Source organism: Helobdella robusta (assembly GCF_000326865.2).
Source record: "Helobdella robusta unplaced genomic scaffold HELROscaffold_11, whole genome shotgun sequence".
Classification (NCBI taxonomy): Eukaryota; Metazoa; Annelida; class Clitellata; order Rhynchobdellida; family Glossiphoniidae; genus Helobdella; species Helobdella robusta.
The window spans coordinates 2226678-2242896 of NW_008703617.1; the positions used below are offsets into that span (position 1 = coordinate 2226678).

Here is a 16219-nt window from a genome sequence, read left to right on the forward strand (position 1 = left end):
AATATATATTGAGTTAGATAATTTATTGTTTTAATTTTCAATTAAAAGTATTTTAAAACGATTAGCTAATAATTGTGCCAAGTTCATTTCAAAATGTGCTGGTTGATTGCTTGAAAAATTCATGATTAAAATCTTGCATTTCTTGTCTCTGCAAACAAAACGTCGTCTTGTCCTAAGTTTTAAAAAGTTCCAGGTTGTCATTTAATTTCTTTTTTCATTAGGATTAAAAATTTATTCCAAAAAATGATTTCATTCTTATATTTTAAGTGATTTAAATTAAAAAATTCCTATAACGAATGTGGTTCTCTGATTGAAAAGTACTAGATTTTTATATTCCAATAAAACTTTTATTAATTCGTCTGCGTTCGGGTGTGCTGTGGTACATTTTAAACGATTCCGGGGTATACCTCGCCTCCTCTCTACCTCCACTCCTTTCCATAAACCAACGCCACACGGAAACTTCTCCACCCGATTCGACGTCATTATGTCATCATCTCGATGTCTTGAATGTAATATAAGACAAAAATTTTGAGTTGAAGCTGGTGTTAAGCTCCTTGTAACACCGTTGTTGTTGTTGTTGTTGTTGTTATTATTTTTGTTGATTTTAATTTTGTTATTTTCGTTGAAGTGGGTGTTGTTTCTCCCGGCGTTAGGTTGGTATAACGAAGGAGTATTTGCTTTTTGGACCGACGGCATATTTTTGTTAACCGTCTCGTTGATGTTTCGAGTTAGAATGGGAACTTGTTTACAAGATTGTGGGAATGGTAGTGGGAAGTTTGTCTGTGGAGTGTTGTAAGCCTTGTCGGAGTTCAAGGGTTTTGATCCTTCTTTTCCCCCTGGCTGAAAATTTAAAATAATTTTCGTCCATTGTATTAATATGTCCAGTAATAATCAAGTTATTTACATTGAAATATTTTTTATTCAGATTTTTTTTAACAGAAACTTTGTATTGATTTCAAAAAGAAAATACACAATGTATAAAAATAAACTATTTACATTCTATAAATATGTTTAACATCAAGATGTAAATTGAAAATTTAGAAAAAAATTCAAGTCACCATCGGTACAGAGTCATACATTCTGCCCTGAGTCATGAATGTAGGTGCCGGATTTGTAACAATTGATGTCTTAGATGTTGTTTGTTGTTCGTCAACTGACTGACAATTTTGTGGTGCAATTGAGACAGACTGCAGTTCTAACCGCTTCACGTTTTCAGAATCTTTTATGGGAAGGCAGACCAACTGCATCCGGTTTTTAGGCGGAGGTCTGGATTGCATTTGATCAGGGTTCAGTGGGAAGGTCACACCAAAACTTTGATTTTGCACATAATGATTTTGTACGTTTGGATTTTGTACATGTTGTTTCTGTACATCCACTTTCTGTTTTGAAATTTTATTGGGACGTTTTACTGGTTGTGGCGACAGGTGTGGTTGAGAATAGACGGTGGTTTTATTTGATGCTGAATTTTCATAAAAATTAGCTGACGTGGTCGGTGACTTTTTTGAGCTGGGCGAATAACTGGTTGGTTTGTGTGTCTGTTGGACTGAAGAACAATTGGTTGGTTTGTGTGTTTGTTGGATTGGTGAACAATTGTTTGGTTTGTGTGTTTGTTGGTGTGGTGAACAATTGGTTGGTTTGTGTGTTTGTTGAAGTAGTAAACAATTGGTTGGCTTGTTTATTTGTTGGAGGTTTTGTTGTCCCGAGACATCAAGATTTGAACCTTGAAAAAGGTTAATTATTTTTGGCCGATTGTTTTTTGCATCATCTTCAACTAACTTTATTATTCTTGCTGTTTCTCTTCCTACCCGTTTGATATTCTTTTCGAGTTTGGGTTTTGACATTTTTTTTGTTTTGTTTTCATGTTTTTGGTTTTTGATGTTTTGCGAGTTGGACTTTGGTTTAACTTTTAACTTTTCAGAAAAGTTTTCAATATAATTGTTATTTTGTAGGAGAGTTTTATTTTTGTGGTTATCTGACGTCGTTTTATATTCATTTTCGTTTGTTGGTGTTCTTTTTATACAGGGCTGATCCCTGTTTCCCAGAACTTTTGAAGTAGGGGTGTTATTATCACACTGTGTAAATTCATCCTCTGATGGTTTTGCAGTCAACGTCTTGCTTTCAATAGCATGTAAAATTCTATCTTTTGATGTTTTGGGGGCTTCATTTTCTAAAGATTTTTTGGATTTGATGGATTTTTCAGAATTTTTTTCAGACAGTGAAGATTTTGAACAATTGGACGACTTGTCTGATTTCCTTTTAGGCTGAACAGACGTATTTGTTTCAATTTTTTCATATTGCTTCACCGTATATTTTGGAGTTTTCAACGTTTTTTGCGTGTGCTTCTCATCTGATACCAACATTTTGTCATCTACGAAATTGACTCTTCTTTTTTCATACGATTTGACGGAATGCAGCGCACACCTTGAATGATTTGATGTGCTCTCAGATTTTTTCAAATTACTTTTTTCAAAAGGTTTCGTTTCTTGCGTGTTATCAGTTCTGTTTGACGTATCAATTGACCAATGAGTATTTGCTGTGTTGTAAGAAATAATTGGTTGTTCATTTTCATCAACTTTACTTTTTGATTCGAGTATATTTTTAGTGCTCTGGTCTGTACGGGTACTAATTGTCGATTCAAATAATTCATTCTTTACTCTGTTCATTTGATTAGTGCCGTTGTTTCCCAGCAATGCATTCTTCTTCATTAGATCTATAGAATCAACTGCGTTAGCCAAACTTTTTTTATTCACGGTTAAAAATTCATCTATTTTAACACTAATTGATGATTTAGATGAACGTTTCTCAAGACGATTTTCTGAAAATTTTGTTTTGCCGCAATCCGCGTTGTATCTTGACTGTTTTGAGGTTGGAAAATGTGTTGCGTTTTCTGACATCAATTCGTTGATTTTTTTTTCAAAGGTCCTACTTCGATTTCGTTTAAGTTCATTTTGAAATTCACGAGAGAATTTTGTTTGCGGATTATCTAAAATGTTACTGCTGTAAACTTTCTGGTTACCAGAAGGTCTGTATTCTTGTTTATGAAAATGCGAATGTGAGCTAGGTCTGGTGATTTCATTTCCAGATTGGTTGTTCGTTTCACTGTTACACGGCGCATCCATTTTTGGAGTTATCGAAGAATTGTTCATTGACTGCGGCGTTCCCGAAAAATAATCACTTTCGCCATTAAACCGTTTTAAACCGTCAATTTTTTCCAATCTGCCTTTTCCATTTCTACCATCAACACTTTGTTCCGTTACTAAATTCGTTCTATCTTCGTTCAAATTGTGTTTAAATTCACTTCTATATTTGTTTATTAGTTTCTGATAAAATTCGGCATTGGGTGTGTATCTTTTCAAATGACTGCTTGCGGCAGAGTTGTTCAAAAATGTGCCGCTCTGACGTGGAGACGCAAAATTGAAATGAGAGTTTCTGTACGATAATATCGTCGATTTTATTTCTTCTCTGCGCAAGAGTGGCGACTTTAACGGAGGCGATAAAAAATTTGAGCTGGAAAGTTTGTTGGTGGAATGAGGTGGCTTTTGATCAAGCGACTCTTTTCGTCTTTCCGTTGCCTTTCCTTTCATATATTCGTTCAGTCGAGACGGAATATGTGTAACAACTTTTAATTTATTTTGGTATGATGATGTACCGGTGGTGCGTTGGTTGGAATAATTTTTATAAGATGACAAAGTTGATTCAATGAACTCTCTGTGAGGCGATGGTGATCTCAGTTTGCTTGGCAATGGTACGTTACTGCTCGTTTGATTGTTTGGAGTCTTGCTGACTGCAACATTTTGGTGTTCATTCTTTTGATGTTCATTCTTAGCAGTTTCTACCGTAGTGATTGGCGTTGGTGAACGTTTTCCTTTTAAAATGTTGACGTTGTTTAAGTTTTCTTTCATTCGATCGCTATCTGCATACTTTGTCATCAACGCATCAACTTTAATCTTCTTACCTGGAACATTTGTGCTGAGATCCAATTTATTAAACGAAATATCTTTAAGCGGGGGAGTGGAAATTTTTTTTATGTAATTATCTTTGCTACGTATTTCGTCGATGTTCATTTTGGATTGTGTCGGACTTTTATAACTCGATGCTCTCGATTTCGTCCGACGGTTTGGATCAGAGTCAAGTTTGTTTTCTACAATATTTGATTTTAGTCTTGAAAATTTTTGTTGAATTAGTGGAACATTTTTTAAGTACCAGGCAGAGTCAGATTTCGTTAAGTAATCTTCAATCTCCAACGTCCTGGGACTTTTGCGAAGGGATTGTAGAGTTTTGTGGAAAACATTTTGCCGAAAAGCCCTCCCGTCTTCCACAGGCGGTATGGGGCTCTTTGGTATTTTTATCTTCTGTTCAATTTTGGCATCATCAGCAGCTACATTCTGCTTATTGGACATCAGAGTCAACGTCCTCCAGAACTTTTTCGAATTTGTTGGACTGAATTTTTCGCCGCTTACATTTCCTTCAAACTTCTGCTGGCGGTCTATTGCATCTGTGTGAGTAATTGGTTTATTTGATTGTCTTAAAACAGAGAAAGATCTAAAAAATAATTTGTTATCAATTTGGTTGTTTGATATTTTATCTTTAACAAAATTTATATTTTGCAACACGGGGGATCTGTTATTATTTGTTAGTGCTGAATACTTATTTCTAAATAGTAAATTTGGTTTGAGTCTGGTGCTTTTCCTCAATGCGTCAGAGTTAGAAAATTGTTCTTTCGTTTCAAATTTAAATTTTTCATATTTCTTATCAGCGAATTTATTTTCGCTAAATTTTTCATTCAATTGGATTTTCTCATGAGTTTCCGTTTCATTTCTAATAGAGGTACGCAGGGGATTCCTGAAATCTAGCCTGTCCCCGACATCTTTATAAGCAGCGTTGAAACTATTTCCATCCCTCCTTCTCTTCCTCTCATTCAGAATATTTGAGAGTTCGTTATTGTTTGTAATTTGTTTGAGCATCGGAGTTATTTTCTTTAAAATTTGTTTAATTTCATTTGAAAATGAGTTGTTATTTCCGTAACTTTCAACTTTCAACTTGCCCTTTGAAACAATTTTGTTTGCATTTAAAACTTTTGAATCAACTTTTTGGCTGATTTTTTTATCTAGGGCTGTTGATGAAATTTTTTTGGTGTCACTACCGAAGAGGTTTAAAAACAATTTCTCGGTGTTGTTCTTTTCAAAGAAATTTGTTTTAGATAAAATTCTTTGATTCCCTGTTGATGCAGTAACCTTAAGATTTTCTCTTTTTGTTTCCGAGCTATTCATCCATCTGTCTGCTCGAGTTAAATCAACGGAGCTCATGTGTATGTGTAACTTTTTCATTCCATTTGATGACTCAAGTGCATTTTTAACTGCACCACCATCACTCAAGTTTCTGAAACGATTTTTGCTCGCAGATTTCAAGTTTTTTAAATTTCTTCCAATTTGTTCCGATCTACGAATTTTATTGAACAATTTTTCTTCAGAAGTGATATTTTTAATTTTTAAGGATGCAATAATATCAATGATTTGTCTGTTTGTCTCGTAATTATTCACCCAGACGTCTTTATGTGAAAACATATTTGAGAAATGTTGGTTTTTGTTTGATTTGGTAGCGTTTTTGAGGGAGCCACTAATGTTACTAACTTGATTTTTACTCGTCGAATTTGAGATTTCAGATTGTTCGACAATGTTTTGTGATCTAAAATTTCCGTTTAATAAATTTTTTTCAGACGTAATTCTTTTGTTTCCTACTGATGATGCAATTGTTTTAACGCTCTGTCTACTCGCTCTATTATTATCTACCCAGTTGTTTCCGTGCATAATATCGATGGAGTTCATATTGAGAGGTAATTTTTTCGCGTTTTCGGGTAATTCATTGAAGGTAATCAACTGATTCTTGTTCCTTAATTTTGAATTTTCAAATAATTTCACGTTGTTTTTTGATCTAAAAATTCTTCCAAACAAATTATCATCAGATATAATTTTTTTATTTCTTAAAGACGCGATATATTCCGCGAAGTGTCTGTTCATTTGAGAATTATTTATCCAGTTGCTTTCTTGAGAGAAATCATTTGAATTCGTAAAAGTGGTGGCTAAACGTTGATTTTTGTCCGAATCACCCAGGTTGCTAACATAATTTTTGTTCAATATATTTTCAATTATTTTTCTGTTGATTTTTGGTTTAAAATGTCCACTTAACAAAATTTTTTCAGATGTGCCGTAAGGATTTTTTGTCCCGGTGATAACGTCGAGGCTCTGTTTTCTTGCGTCCGAGTTATTAATCCAACTACGTCCTCGAGATAGATCAAATGAACTTATAGAAGTATGCAACTGCTGACTTTTGTCTGATTCAATGGTGTCTTTCAGTGAATCACTCAAGTTACTGAGCTGATTTTTGTTTACTGATATTGAATTTTCAGTAACTTCTTTTTCCTTTTTTGGTTTACGACTTTTATCTGACAAATTTTCATCAGAGAAGATGTTTTTATTTCTCACGGGTGCAGTAATCTCAAAACTTGTCGGTTGTTCGGGATTGTCTATCCAGCTGTTTCCTTGAGTTAAATCAGTCGAACTGATGTAGACGGATAGCTGGTTTGTGTTTGATTCGATCGGGTTTCTGACGGAGCCACTGGAGTTACTGACTTCATTTTTACTCCCTGATTCTGAAAGCTCACACTTTTTTAAATTATTTTCTTCTGATTTAGTAAATTTTTTGTTATGAATTTTTGTTGTGCTTGTTTTATTATCTTCTCTTTTCATGTAAGGTTCATTTGTGACAGTTGCATGCTTCAGTTTAGGTGTCAAATTGTTCCAAAACAATTTAACTTTGTTGGGATATGAATTAAAATTACCGTAACTCTTTGAATGCGTTTCATGCAATGAGAGATTTTGGCTTGAAACGGGAAATATCGAACAAGTTTGCATTTTTTTATGAACGAAAACTGGGGACTCTTTTAATGAATCATTTTTTGATGTAGTTCCTTGATTTTTTATTGAAGTGCCCTCCTTAGCGTCCCGTATTTTAGCTTCTGATGGATCTCTTCTGATACTTTCGTAAATGGAGTTGAAAGAAGTTAGCTGGCTGGATAAATTTTGATCATCACCCGATTTACTCATACTTTTGACTGAAAATTTTATTGCGTTCGAAGGATATTCGCTCAACGATTTCAAATGCTCAGATTTATTATCTTCAATGTTTTCTGGTAGGAAAAATTCTTTCATGGGAATTTTTTTTGCGCTACTCACGTTTTCCTTATTTTCTTTCTTCTCTGTAAATTTGGGCGTCAGATTTTTCCAGAATAATTTAACTTTATTTGGGAAAAAGTTGAAGTCATCGTAGCTTTTAAAATTAGTTTCATTGAATGAGACATCTTTGCTTGAGATTGGAAATGTTGAAGAAATTTGTTTTTTACTATAAATCTTAACCAATGAATCTCTTATTAGATCTTCTACAGATGAAATTTCTTGATTGATTGTGGAGGAATCCTCTTTAGCGCTGCGTGTTTTATCTCTATGTGTGCTTTCCCTTGTGTTTTTGTTAGTTGAACAAATAGAACTTAAATCGTCAGATAAATCTTGGCTTTTGTTTGGTTCACTCGCACTTTGAACCGAACAATTTTTTTCATTGGAAGGATAGATGCTCACTGATTTCATATTAGTAGGCTTATTTTTTGCATTCCCTGGTCTCATATATTCTTCGCTCAAAATGGTTGTCGTACTTTTTTCATTCATTCTTTCTTTTCTTTTAAATTTATTTTCTTCTGTTACATTCTTAAATCTAGGTGTTAAACTACTCCAAAATAATTTAACTTTATTAGAAAACAAATCAAAACCAGCGTAACATTTATAAGGAGCTTCGTGTAATGATACGTTTATCGCTGAAGTTGGAAATGTTGAAGAAGTATGTTTTTTAATATTATTTAACCTGACATCGCTCGATTTGAAACTTTTATGCGTTTCGTTACTTATTCTTGTTTCAGTTTCATTCTTGAGTGACTCTTCAGAGCTTTTTGAAGGAACGTTTGAAGAGCTCTTACTGATTTCGGAATTAGCGTTGAAATTGTTTAGCGATGAAGTCATCGTTTTAATATGGCTTTCTGGTGTTTTTTGAAGATCAACATCTTTGTTCTCAATTGATAGCTTTGATGTTGATTTAATGTTTTTCTGAGACTTTTCAACGGTTTTAGAATCAGAAGTTTTATCTTCGTATGTTAAAGAATGTGATTTAGAAGACAAATTATTTTTGCATGATTTGTAAACTGTTGAGGAGGTTTGTGCAACTCCATCTTGTTTCGCGTCAGATAAATTTTCTTCTTCGTCAGAAACATCAGTTACATTTTTAACAAGTTTTTTGATTATATTAACATTTGAAGTTGTTCTTTTAATTGTCGGTTTCAGCGGTTGTAAAAAACTTTCTACAGATATAACTGAACTTCTCGTTTGTGCTTTCATTAAACTTTTTTCCCGTTGTCTCGTATCGAACACTTTTACACGCTGTCCGTTAATTTTGAAGACGCTTGACTTTGGCGGTAGTTTGAAAATTTCAGATGTAACATTTTTAAAACATTTCACTTTCGGCTCAATTTTGCTCTTTGTCAGTGTAAATTGCATTGGTTTTTGAAAACTGTCAATTTTTGTTCTTGGTTGGAAAATATTTGATATGATTTTCTTCATAACTTTGAATTTATTGACTCGTTCGGTCGATAGCACAGTTTTGGGCATCGGCTTCAAGAAAGTTTCGCTTTTAGATGAATTATGTTCAGTATTCGTTGCTGGCTTCACGTGGATATAAGCGTTGCTAACAATTTGCTGAGCTTCGTTATGGACGACTGTATTGGATGAAAAAAATGTTGAAAGGTTTCTAGCATTGGTGTTTGTTGACAGCATTCGTGAAAAATTAAAATAATTTGCAGGATCTATTTTTTCAATCGATTCGGATGATATTGAATTATAAGAAACTTGGCGGTTATTATTTAGAGAATCTGTGTTTTTGCGATGATAAAATTTTTGTTGAGGAACTATTTCATGATTTGATTTGTTGATTGTTGATGTTATCATGTTATTAGGTGATGATAATAATTTATAGCTTGAAGAACAATTTGTGGAAGAGTTGGGATATTTTTTGTTCCTGCTTCTTTTCGACACTCCGTAACGTTTCCTGAGTTGCTTCTCTGGGAAGAAATGCATTAATGCCTCCATGGTTGAGGAGCTGCAACTTTCGCTCTGTGAAATATAATTTCTTAATCTCTTGTTAGTTCTCGGATCATATTCTTCTGTTCTCATCTTCGTAAGCGGATTGAAATGATCCGATTCGTTCAATTTCAATGGTTCTCCAATTATCGGCCGATAGGTCTTTAAGAGTTTACATGCTGAGATTTCCACACAAGGCTTCTTTGTTGTTGCCGGTTGAACTGTTGACGTCACATCCGGTTTTACATCTTCCCTACTAATTTTTAAATTTTTCTTGGACCGAACGTTATTTGAAACCGTCTTGTCAGGCTCAGTTGTGTGTTTTGAAAAAGAAACTTTTTTATCGGGGATTTCAATAAAATGCTTCGTGAATTCTTTAGATGCGATATTTGGCCTAATAACTGCAGGTGTTATGGGTGTGGGCATTTTATTTTTATGGCGATCGTCATCGGGCTTACTCGGTTCGATAGTATTTGAAGTATTTTTTCTAACATTTAGTTGTTTGCTAGTTTTTGGTTTTAACTTTTGCTCATAAATTTTTAGTGGTTCAGTTTTTGTTTTATTTGATTTCTTGATTATTATAACAGTAGTTGAAGCTGCTTCCGAAATTTCCGAGGTTGACGTTGTTCCCGGTGTTGCAGGGCTCGATTGCTTAATACTTGAATCTTTCACTTTTGATTCATTTCTTGATTTCTCAATTTTTGAATTAATTTTTGCAGTTTCATTCCGAATAATTTTCTTTGATTCAGCTTCAGAGACTCTTTTTTGCGTTTTGGTTTTAATAATATTGTGTGATTTTGGTGGCTCCTTCTTCGAAGTAAATTTTCTCGGTTCAATATGTTTCCGTTTCATAATTTTCAAACTTTCTCTGCGAAGTTGTTCAACAGTACTTGAAGAAAGTTGGTCAGGTTTAACTGTTGGTTTTGCAATTTTTGAACTTCCTTCTTTTGCCTCAACTATTGGTAGTTGGTTTGTTTTCGTCGTAACGGTTTTTGGTTTTACATCTGGTTTTTTCACTTTTGATTTGACTTCAAGTAGCTCAACTTTTGATGGAATTTTTTCAACTTTAGAAGTAGCTTTTTTTATTTTATCTTTCATGTAATTTTTTGATGACATTTCATTTAGTTGTAATTTTTCGGGTGATACAATTTTCGGTCTAATTTCTTTCGTTTCCAATTTTAATTTTTTAAATTTTGACTTATCTTTTCTTTTTTCTACAGTCACTGGTTTAACTTTTGAAATAATTTTATCCGGCTCAACTTTTATTTGTTCTCTCGGTTTATATTTCCCCTCAACTTTCAGTTTTTCAACTTTTTTGTTAACGTCTTTCAGGTTAAGGTTTGGAGGTTCCACGTCTGATTTAATTTTACGCTTCTTAATTTCTGTTTTTTCAACTTTCGATTTGAATTTTGTTGCCTCTCTTTCCAGCTTTTCGACTCGCGAATCACCTTTTTTGGGTTTAGGGTTTGTCGACTCAACTTTTGCTTCAACTTTTTGTATTTTAACGTCTGGCGGTTGAACTTCTGAAGTTATTTTAGCTCGCTCACTTTTTGCGTGATGTTCTCCTGGCTTAGCTTTCAACGATTCGTGTTTAGCAATAACTTTTGACGGTTTAATAACCTTGGAAACATCTTTTTTTGTTTCTTTGGGAAGTGTGATTTTTGTAGTTACTGCTTTCGATTTACTCTCTGGCGTTTCATTTTTAGAAATATACTGACTTGATAGATTAGTTTTTACGTTTAATTTTTTACCCTTCGAAACTACGCTTGGTTCATATTTCACGTTTTGATCTTTTGATTCGATAGACACTTTTTTTGCCACGGACCCTGTTTTAGATTTCTCAACATTACCGACTTTAAAATTGATGAATCCAAAATTTATCAGCCTGATATTTTTCGATTGTTCAGTTTTGAGAATATCGTCTTCCAGTTTGTCAGATTTTGTCTTATCTTTTTTTATTATTATCGTTTTAATTTTCTTCTTAACCGGTTGTCCGATGGCTGACTCAACCTGTCCATCATGCGCTGAGTTTTTTTTCAAAGATTTTCTTAATTTATCATTTGTTTTTTTATGGGCCGAAAACAATCGTAAAATTCGTTTACTAATTTTTTTATCTTTGTTCCGCAGTTTTTTCGCTTTTTTATCATTTCTGCTTTTGTACATTTTATACGTTTCATTTTGACTTATTTCATTTTCTATTTTGTCAAACATCGCTTCAGCGTAAATGTTGGTGGAATGCAGTTCGACATGTGAAGTTGTGCGTGGTTCGTCTCGTGAAAAACTTAATTTCGGTACGACGAATTGATTGTCAGCAGATAAATACACGTTTGAAGGGCATTTTTTAACCTTTCGTTGCTCATTAGGTGGAACGAACAACTTCTTGTGAGTTAAATCTAAGTTGGACTTACCACAGTGCAGATGTATCATATCAGAAGGTTGCTCGTTGGGCGGGTAATGCAGTTTACGATTCCCCAAATCTGGGTCATTCCTCATACACGTCATAACATTTTGTCCTCCTTCCAACTTTGTCGCGAATTGAACTGATTTTTTAGGATCAAAATTTTGGGTATGAATACATCTCACCATATTCGTGCTATCTCTAAGGCAAACAAACTTATGCCTGAATTGACTTGCACTTGGTTTGAAAGCGGCATTAGGAAATATTTCCAGATCATTTTCCTCTTGTAAATTTCTACTGCTACTTTGGCTTGTATTTCTTTCACTGCTGCGTTGGCTTCTACGAGAGCGATTACTATAAACAGATCGAGTTGACCTCCTTCCAAGAAAACTGTTGTCTTTATTGGAAAGATTTGTTTCTTTCGAGCTAAACTTCGACGTTAATAAATCAGACTTCTCTGAACTGTTCATCAATTTGTTCTGCTCAGTTTTAAAAATTTCAATATTTTTTGAGCTTGTAGAAAGTTTTGAAAATATGTTATTTTCTGGTAAACTTCGTGTCCCATTATGATAATATTTATTTCTTCTATTCACGCTTTTGGTTCCTTTACTCCAAAAACGTGCTGGATTTAAAGCTAAACCCTTTATGCAATAACGATCACTGTGATTGTTGACATTGTTGCAGCTCTCGTTGCCTATTTTTAATTTGTTAGTTTTTGCGAGTAAAAAATATAAAAATTTATTTTTAATATCGGACAATGATGTTTTTGCATCCGTATTTCCGTTGAAACAAAATCTTTTTTTGATACTGTCTCCTATTTGAGATGAGGACGAAAAGTTTGTTGGATGCGACATAGCCACTAGTGGACTGTCGAAATAGATTGGCGAGTGTTCATTATTTTCACCTGCAATCAAATTTAATGTCACAATTTTTATTTATATAATTAAAAAAATTCATTCAAAGGTAAGAGTGCTAAATGAAATGGAACTAACGATCAACTAACAGTTTAATGCTTCAACATCCTCGCCGCTAACAACGTGGCAATCATTTTTGGAGAAGATTTCATTCGAAAATTGCAGTCTGTTTGATTTTTTTACATCGTTTATTCGATTTTCAACATCTTTTATTGGGAAATTTTCTAGTGTTTCACATCCGTTTAAACTGTAAATTTTTTTTAATCTTGTCTTTCTCTTTCTTCTGATAATTTTAAATATTCGCTGAAGTTTCGGATGTAATTTGAAAAATTTCTTAATTTTAAAGGAAGACTTGTCTTCTGGCTGACTATTTACATAATTTAACTTTAATTCTGACTCACATGTAGTAGTAGATTTTTCAAAAATGATCCCAGACTTGAGCTGAATCATTGAGTGACTGAATTTAATCTAGCTAGTCATCAATGAGACTCACATTTGAGTTCGTATTCAGGATTTGAACATTCGTTGGGAATCAACAAAAAAGTTTGTTACACTGGCCAGCGGTTGGTTTGAAGATTTGTTTGTGGTTCAGTCAAATTTTTTTTCAAAATATTTCATCCCCTCGTGTTGGTTTTCAAACTTTTTAAATGATAAAAAAATCTTTGTTGTTTGTGTGAGATAGTGTTTTAATGTTTCAAAAAAATTTATGTTGTGTATGTGAAATGGCGTTTTAAAACATGGACTCACGCAGTGTTAATTTTGTAATTTGTGACTGAATAAATAAAGAAAAAATTTTTATTTAAATAAAATCAACATACCAACACATTTGGCACCCGGTTATTAGGACTTTTACTATAGTTCAAACTCTCACTCTTCTTCGAATGATGACAGCTAGAAAACAAAACCATGCATGTACTAATCTTTTGAAACAGATCTTCATATTTGTTTGCATGGTGTGTGTGTGTATGACAGCATAACAAGATGATTTTAACTTTATTGAATTATACTAATGGGTAGAATGAGACTAATCGATTAACAGGGCAAACGTAACAAAGTTGATCAATCCTACAGCAATATGGCACTGAATTAATTATATGGCCAGTGATCACACGACAACTCAATGAATCCTAAATTCGCTATTTATGTATAAAAAAAATATCAATAGTTATAACACAACTTACATGAACTTGAATGCTGTAAATAAAACAATTTGTAGGCGACTGTGGTCTCGACGACAACAGTCTATATACATTAACTGATATTTTAATTTATTTAATTATCTTATTAATTAATTATCTTTTAATGAAAAAATTAATCTCTATAGAGTGTGATTTTTGAAAAATAAAATTCAAATACATCCAATCTTAACGTTGTTCAATTTGATAGAATATTTAGTCTTGGTTTTCGAAACTTATGATGATGTTATTTATCAAACGCTAGATATCCCATAAAGTTTCTAATATTATTGTGGCATTGTTTGTTTACTACCAAACCCATTACGTCAAATGTATATATCTTTGTTCTACATTTGCATATTTTACTCTATTTAATACTTTCCATTTTTAATTGGAAAGAAATTAATGAGAAAAAGTTTGTCAATCCAACGCAGATTTAGTTGAATTAACTTTATTAATAAGTTATATCAAAACTTTCGATGTTATTATTATGGATTGTAACGATAAAAATGAAAACGTCGTCTTAAATTAGTAAAAATTAATAATGGATTCAAATTTTTGAGTTTCGTTCAGTTTTGTAAGGAGGAAATTCGTTTTAATCATCTATCCGCCTTTCCAGCATCTGCCTGTATTCCAGAATGTTCCTCAGGTCTGGACACATGGGCTGCTCACATATCACATTGTTTGGGTATCTGCAATTGTTAACGATTAACATTTTTTAAAATTTAATAATTTTTATAACAAAATATAATTGTTTAAACATTAAGAAAAACAGAAGTTGTATGTGTCGACATCACAAAAAGAATCAGATTGTTCTACTATTATTAAACATTTTTGTGAGCGTACCCACCTGGTAACTACATGAACCTCCTCAGGGGGAGGGTAAGGGATAACCGGAAGTTGAACGGGCCTCGTTCGGTCAATGTTTCCGAAAGTGTGAGAGGTCAAGTACTGCGGCGTGCCCCCAATAAAGCCGTGGGTGACATTCGGTTGAATGTGGCTGGCCGGCTTCACGACCATCTTGCCATCGTTGAACCAGGGGGCCGAAACGAGAAAATATAAATGACCGTTCTGCGGATTCGGTGTGCAGCGTACGTCTTCGCACATCGGTGTGATTGGCAGAGTTAACTGAAATTTTAACGTTGTTCTATTTTGTTCGTTGCTTTCTTAAAATGTGAAGGATAAAATTTTTAATTATAAATATTGAAAAGAGTGAAAAAATTCACGAAAATGTTTGTAAAAAATTTCGAAGTGTAATAATTAAATGTTAAATTAAGCCAACAGATGGAGCTCACCTGTTGGCTGAAATTTTGTACAAGGAGTAATCATCTGTGAGTAGTTGGGAGAGTTGACCTGATTTCATTAATATCGCTTATTGTTCAAATATTGGATGAAAAAATTTCTATTTAAATTTGTCTGATTTAAGACTACAAAACATGCTACAGTCAAAAAAATCTTCTTTGATCCCGATTTCGCTTAAAAATTCTCTTTCTTTTCTTCACTTTGACCCATCGCGTCTTAATGACATTTTGTGAGTCTATTATGTCGTTGGGTTCCTTTGTGGCAACTTCATCGGCGATTTCTTTTTTATTAAGGTTCTGCAGACAGGTGAGGCATGTTTGCTGTTCCTTAGCATGAAAGGTCCTTCCATTGCACTGAATGAACCGCAGCGAACGCACAATCGGCTCGACGATGGCTTTCGCAAAAACATCTTTGTTAAGTAGATGTGAGAAGTTGAGATCTCCCCCTCTTGATTGGTCGTTTTCATTCAAACTCCCAGGATTTCTACGGATAGGATTACCCTCTAACATTCTCTGGAAAATTAATTTGGCAACGCTGTTACCCAGATCATGACCTCTACATCCCATTTTTCGCATCCATTAACAAAAATTTTGATTTTTCGTGAATTTTTTCATTTTATTATTTGAAATTATTTTTTTTTATTGAAGCATCAATTAGTAACCTCGCTATGCTGCGAATAGGTCATGTTCGAAAGTTCAGCTGTCAATTTATCGTTGTGTATGTTGTATGTATATGTCGGCCTCGACAGGTTTCTGTTGATTTTTCGCTTTTTGTCTCTTTTCACAATCTCAACTCACAATATTGTTTTTTAAAATCAATAAATAATTTCCACTTTTTATAACTTAAAATTGTATCAAACTGAAACGAAATTAAAATTTTCGATAATAATTTTTCTGGCTTATAAAAATAATTCGTATTCGTTTCCGATCTTATTTTTGATAACTTTTTCTTCCGTTTGTCTTGCTGTTTTTCGATTATTTTTTTGAGCCGATGAAATGATGACGTAAGCAAAGAAAATTAATTTCATCTTGAATTATATTGCTCGCTACAATAAATACGATTTAACAAGAATTGTTTTCTAACAAAACGCAAAAACTATATAAATTAATATTTGAAAAAAAACCTGTTGAAGTGTGCAATAGAATAATGTCATGATCTGATTTCAGATTTCGTTCACTTTTCTAAATTATGCTAATTCTGGACTTATACTTCTTTTCATTTGGAAAACTAAAATTTCATAAAAATAAATAAAAA

The 16219-nt window shown here is 33.3% G+C and overlaps 1 protein-coding gene across 1 annotated transcript; it reads right to left on the bottom strand.

The window, feature by feature from the left end:
• Positions 1-276: 276 nt before the first annotated feature.
• On the bottom strand, positions 277-12938 carry HELRODRAFT_167302 (hypothetical protein; the record flags this gene model as incomplete). Its single annotated transcript, XM_009012825.1, has 4 exons — positions 277-840; positions 1059-1518; positions 1777-12478; positions 12578-12938. 4 exons carry the CDS (start codon positions 12936-12938, stop codon positions 277-279), a joined length of 12087 nt encoding a protein of 4028 aa, XP_009011073.1.
• Between the last annotated feature and the right edge of the window lie 3281 nt (positions 12939-16219).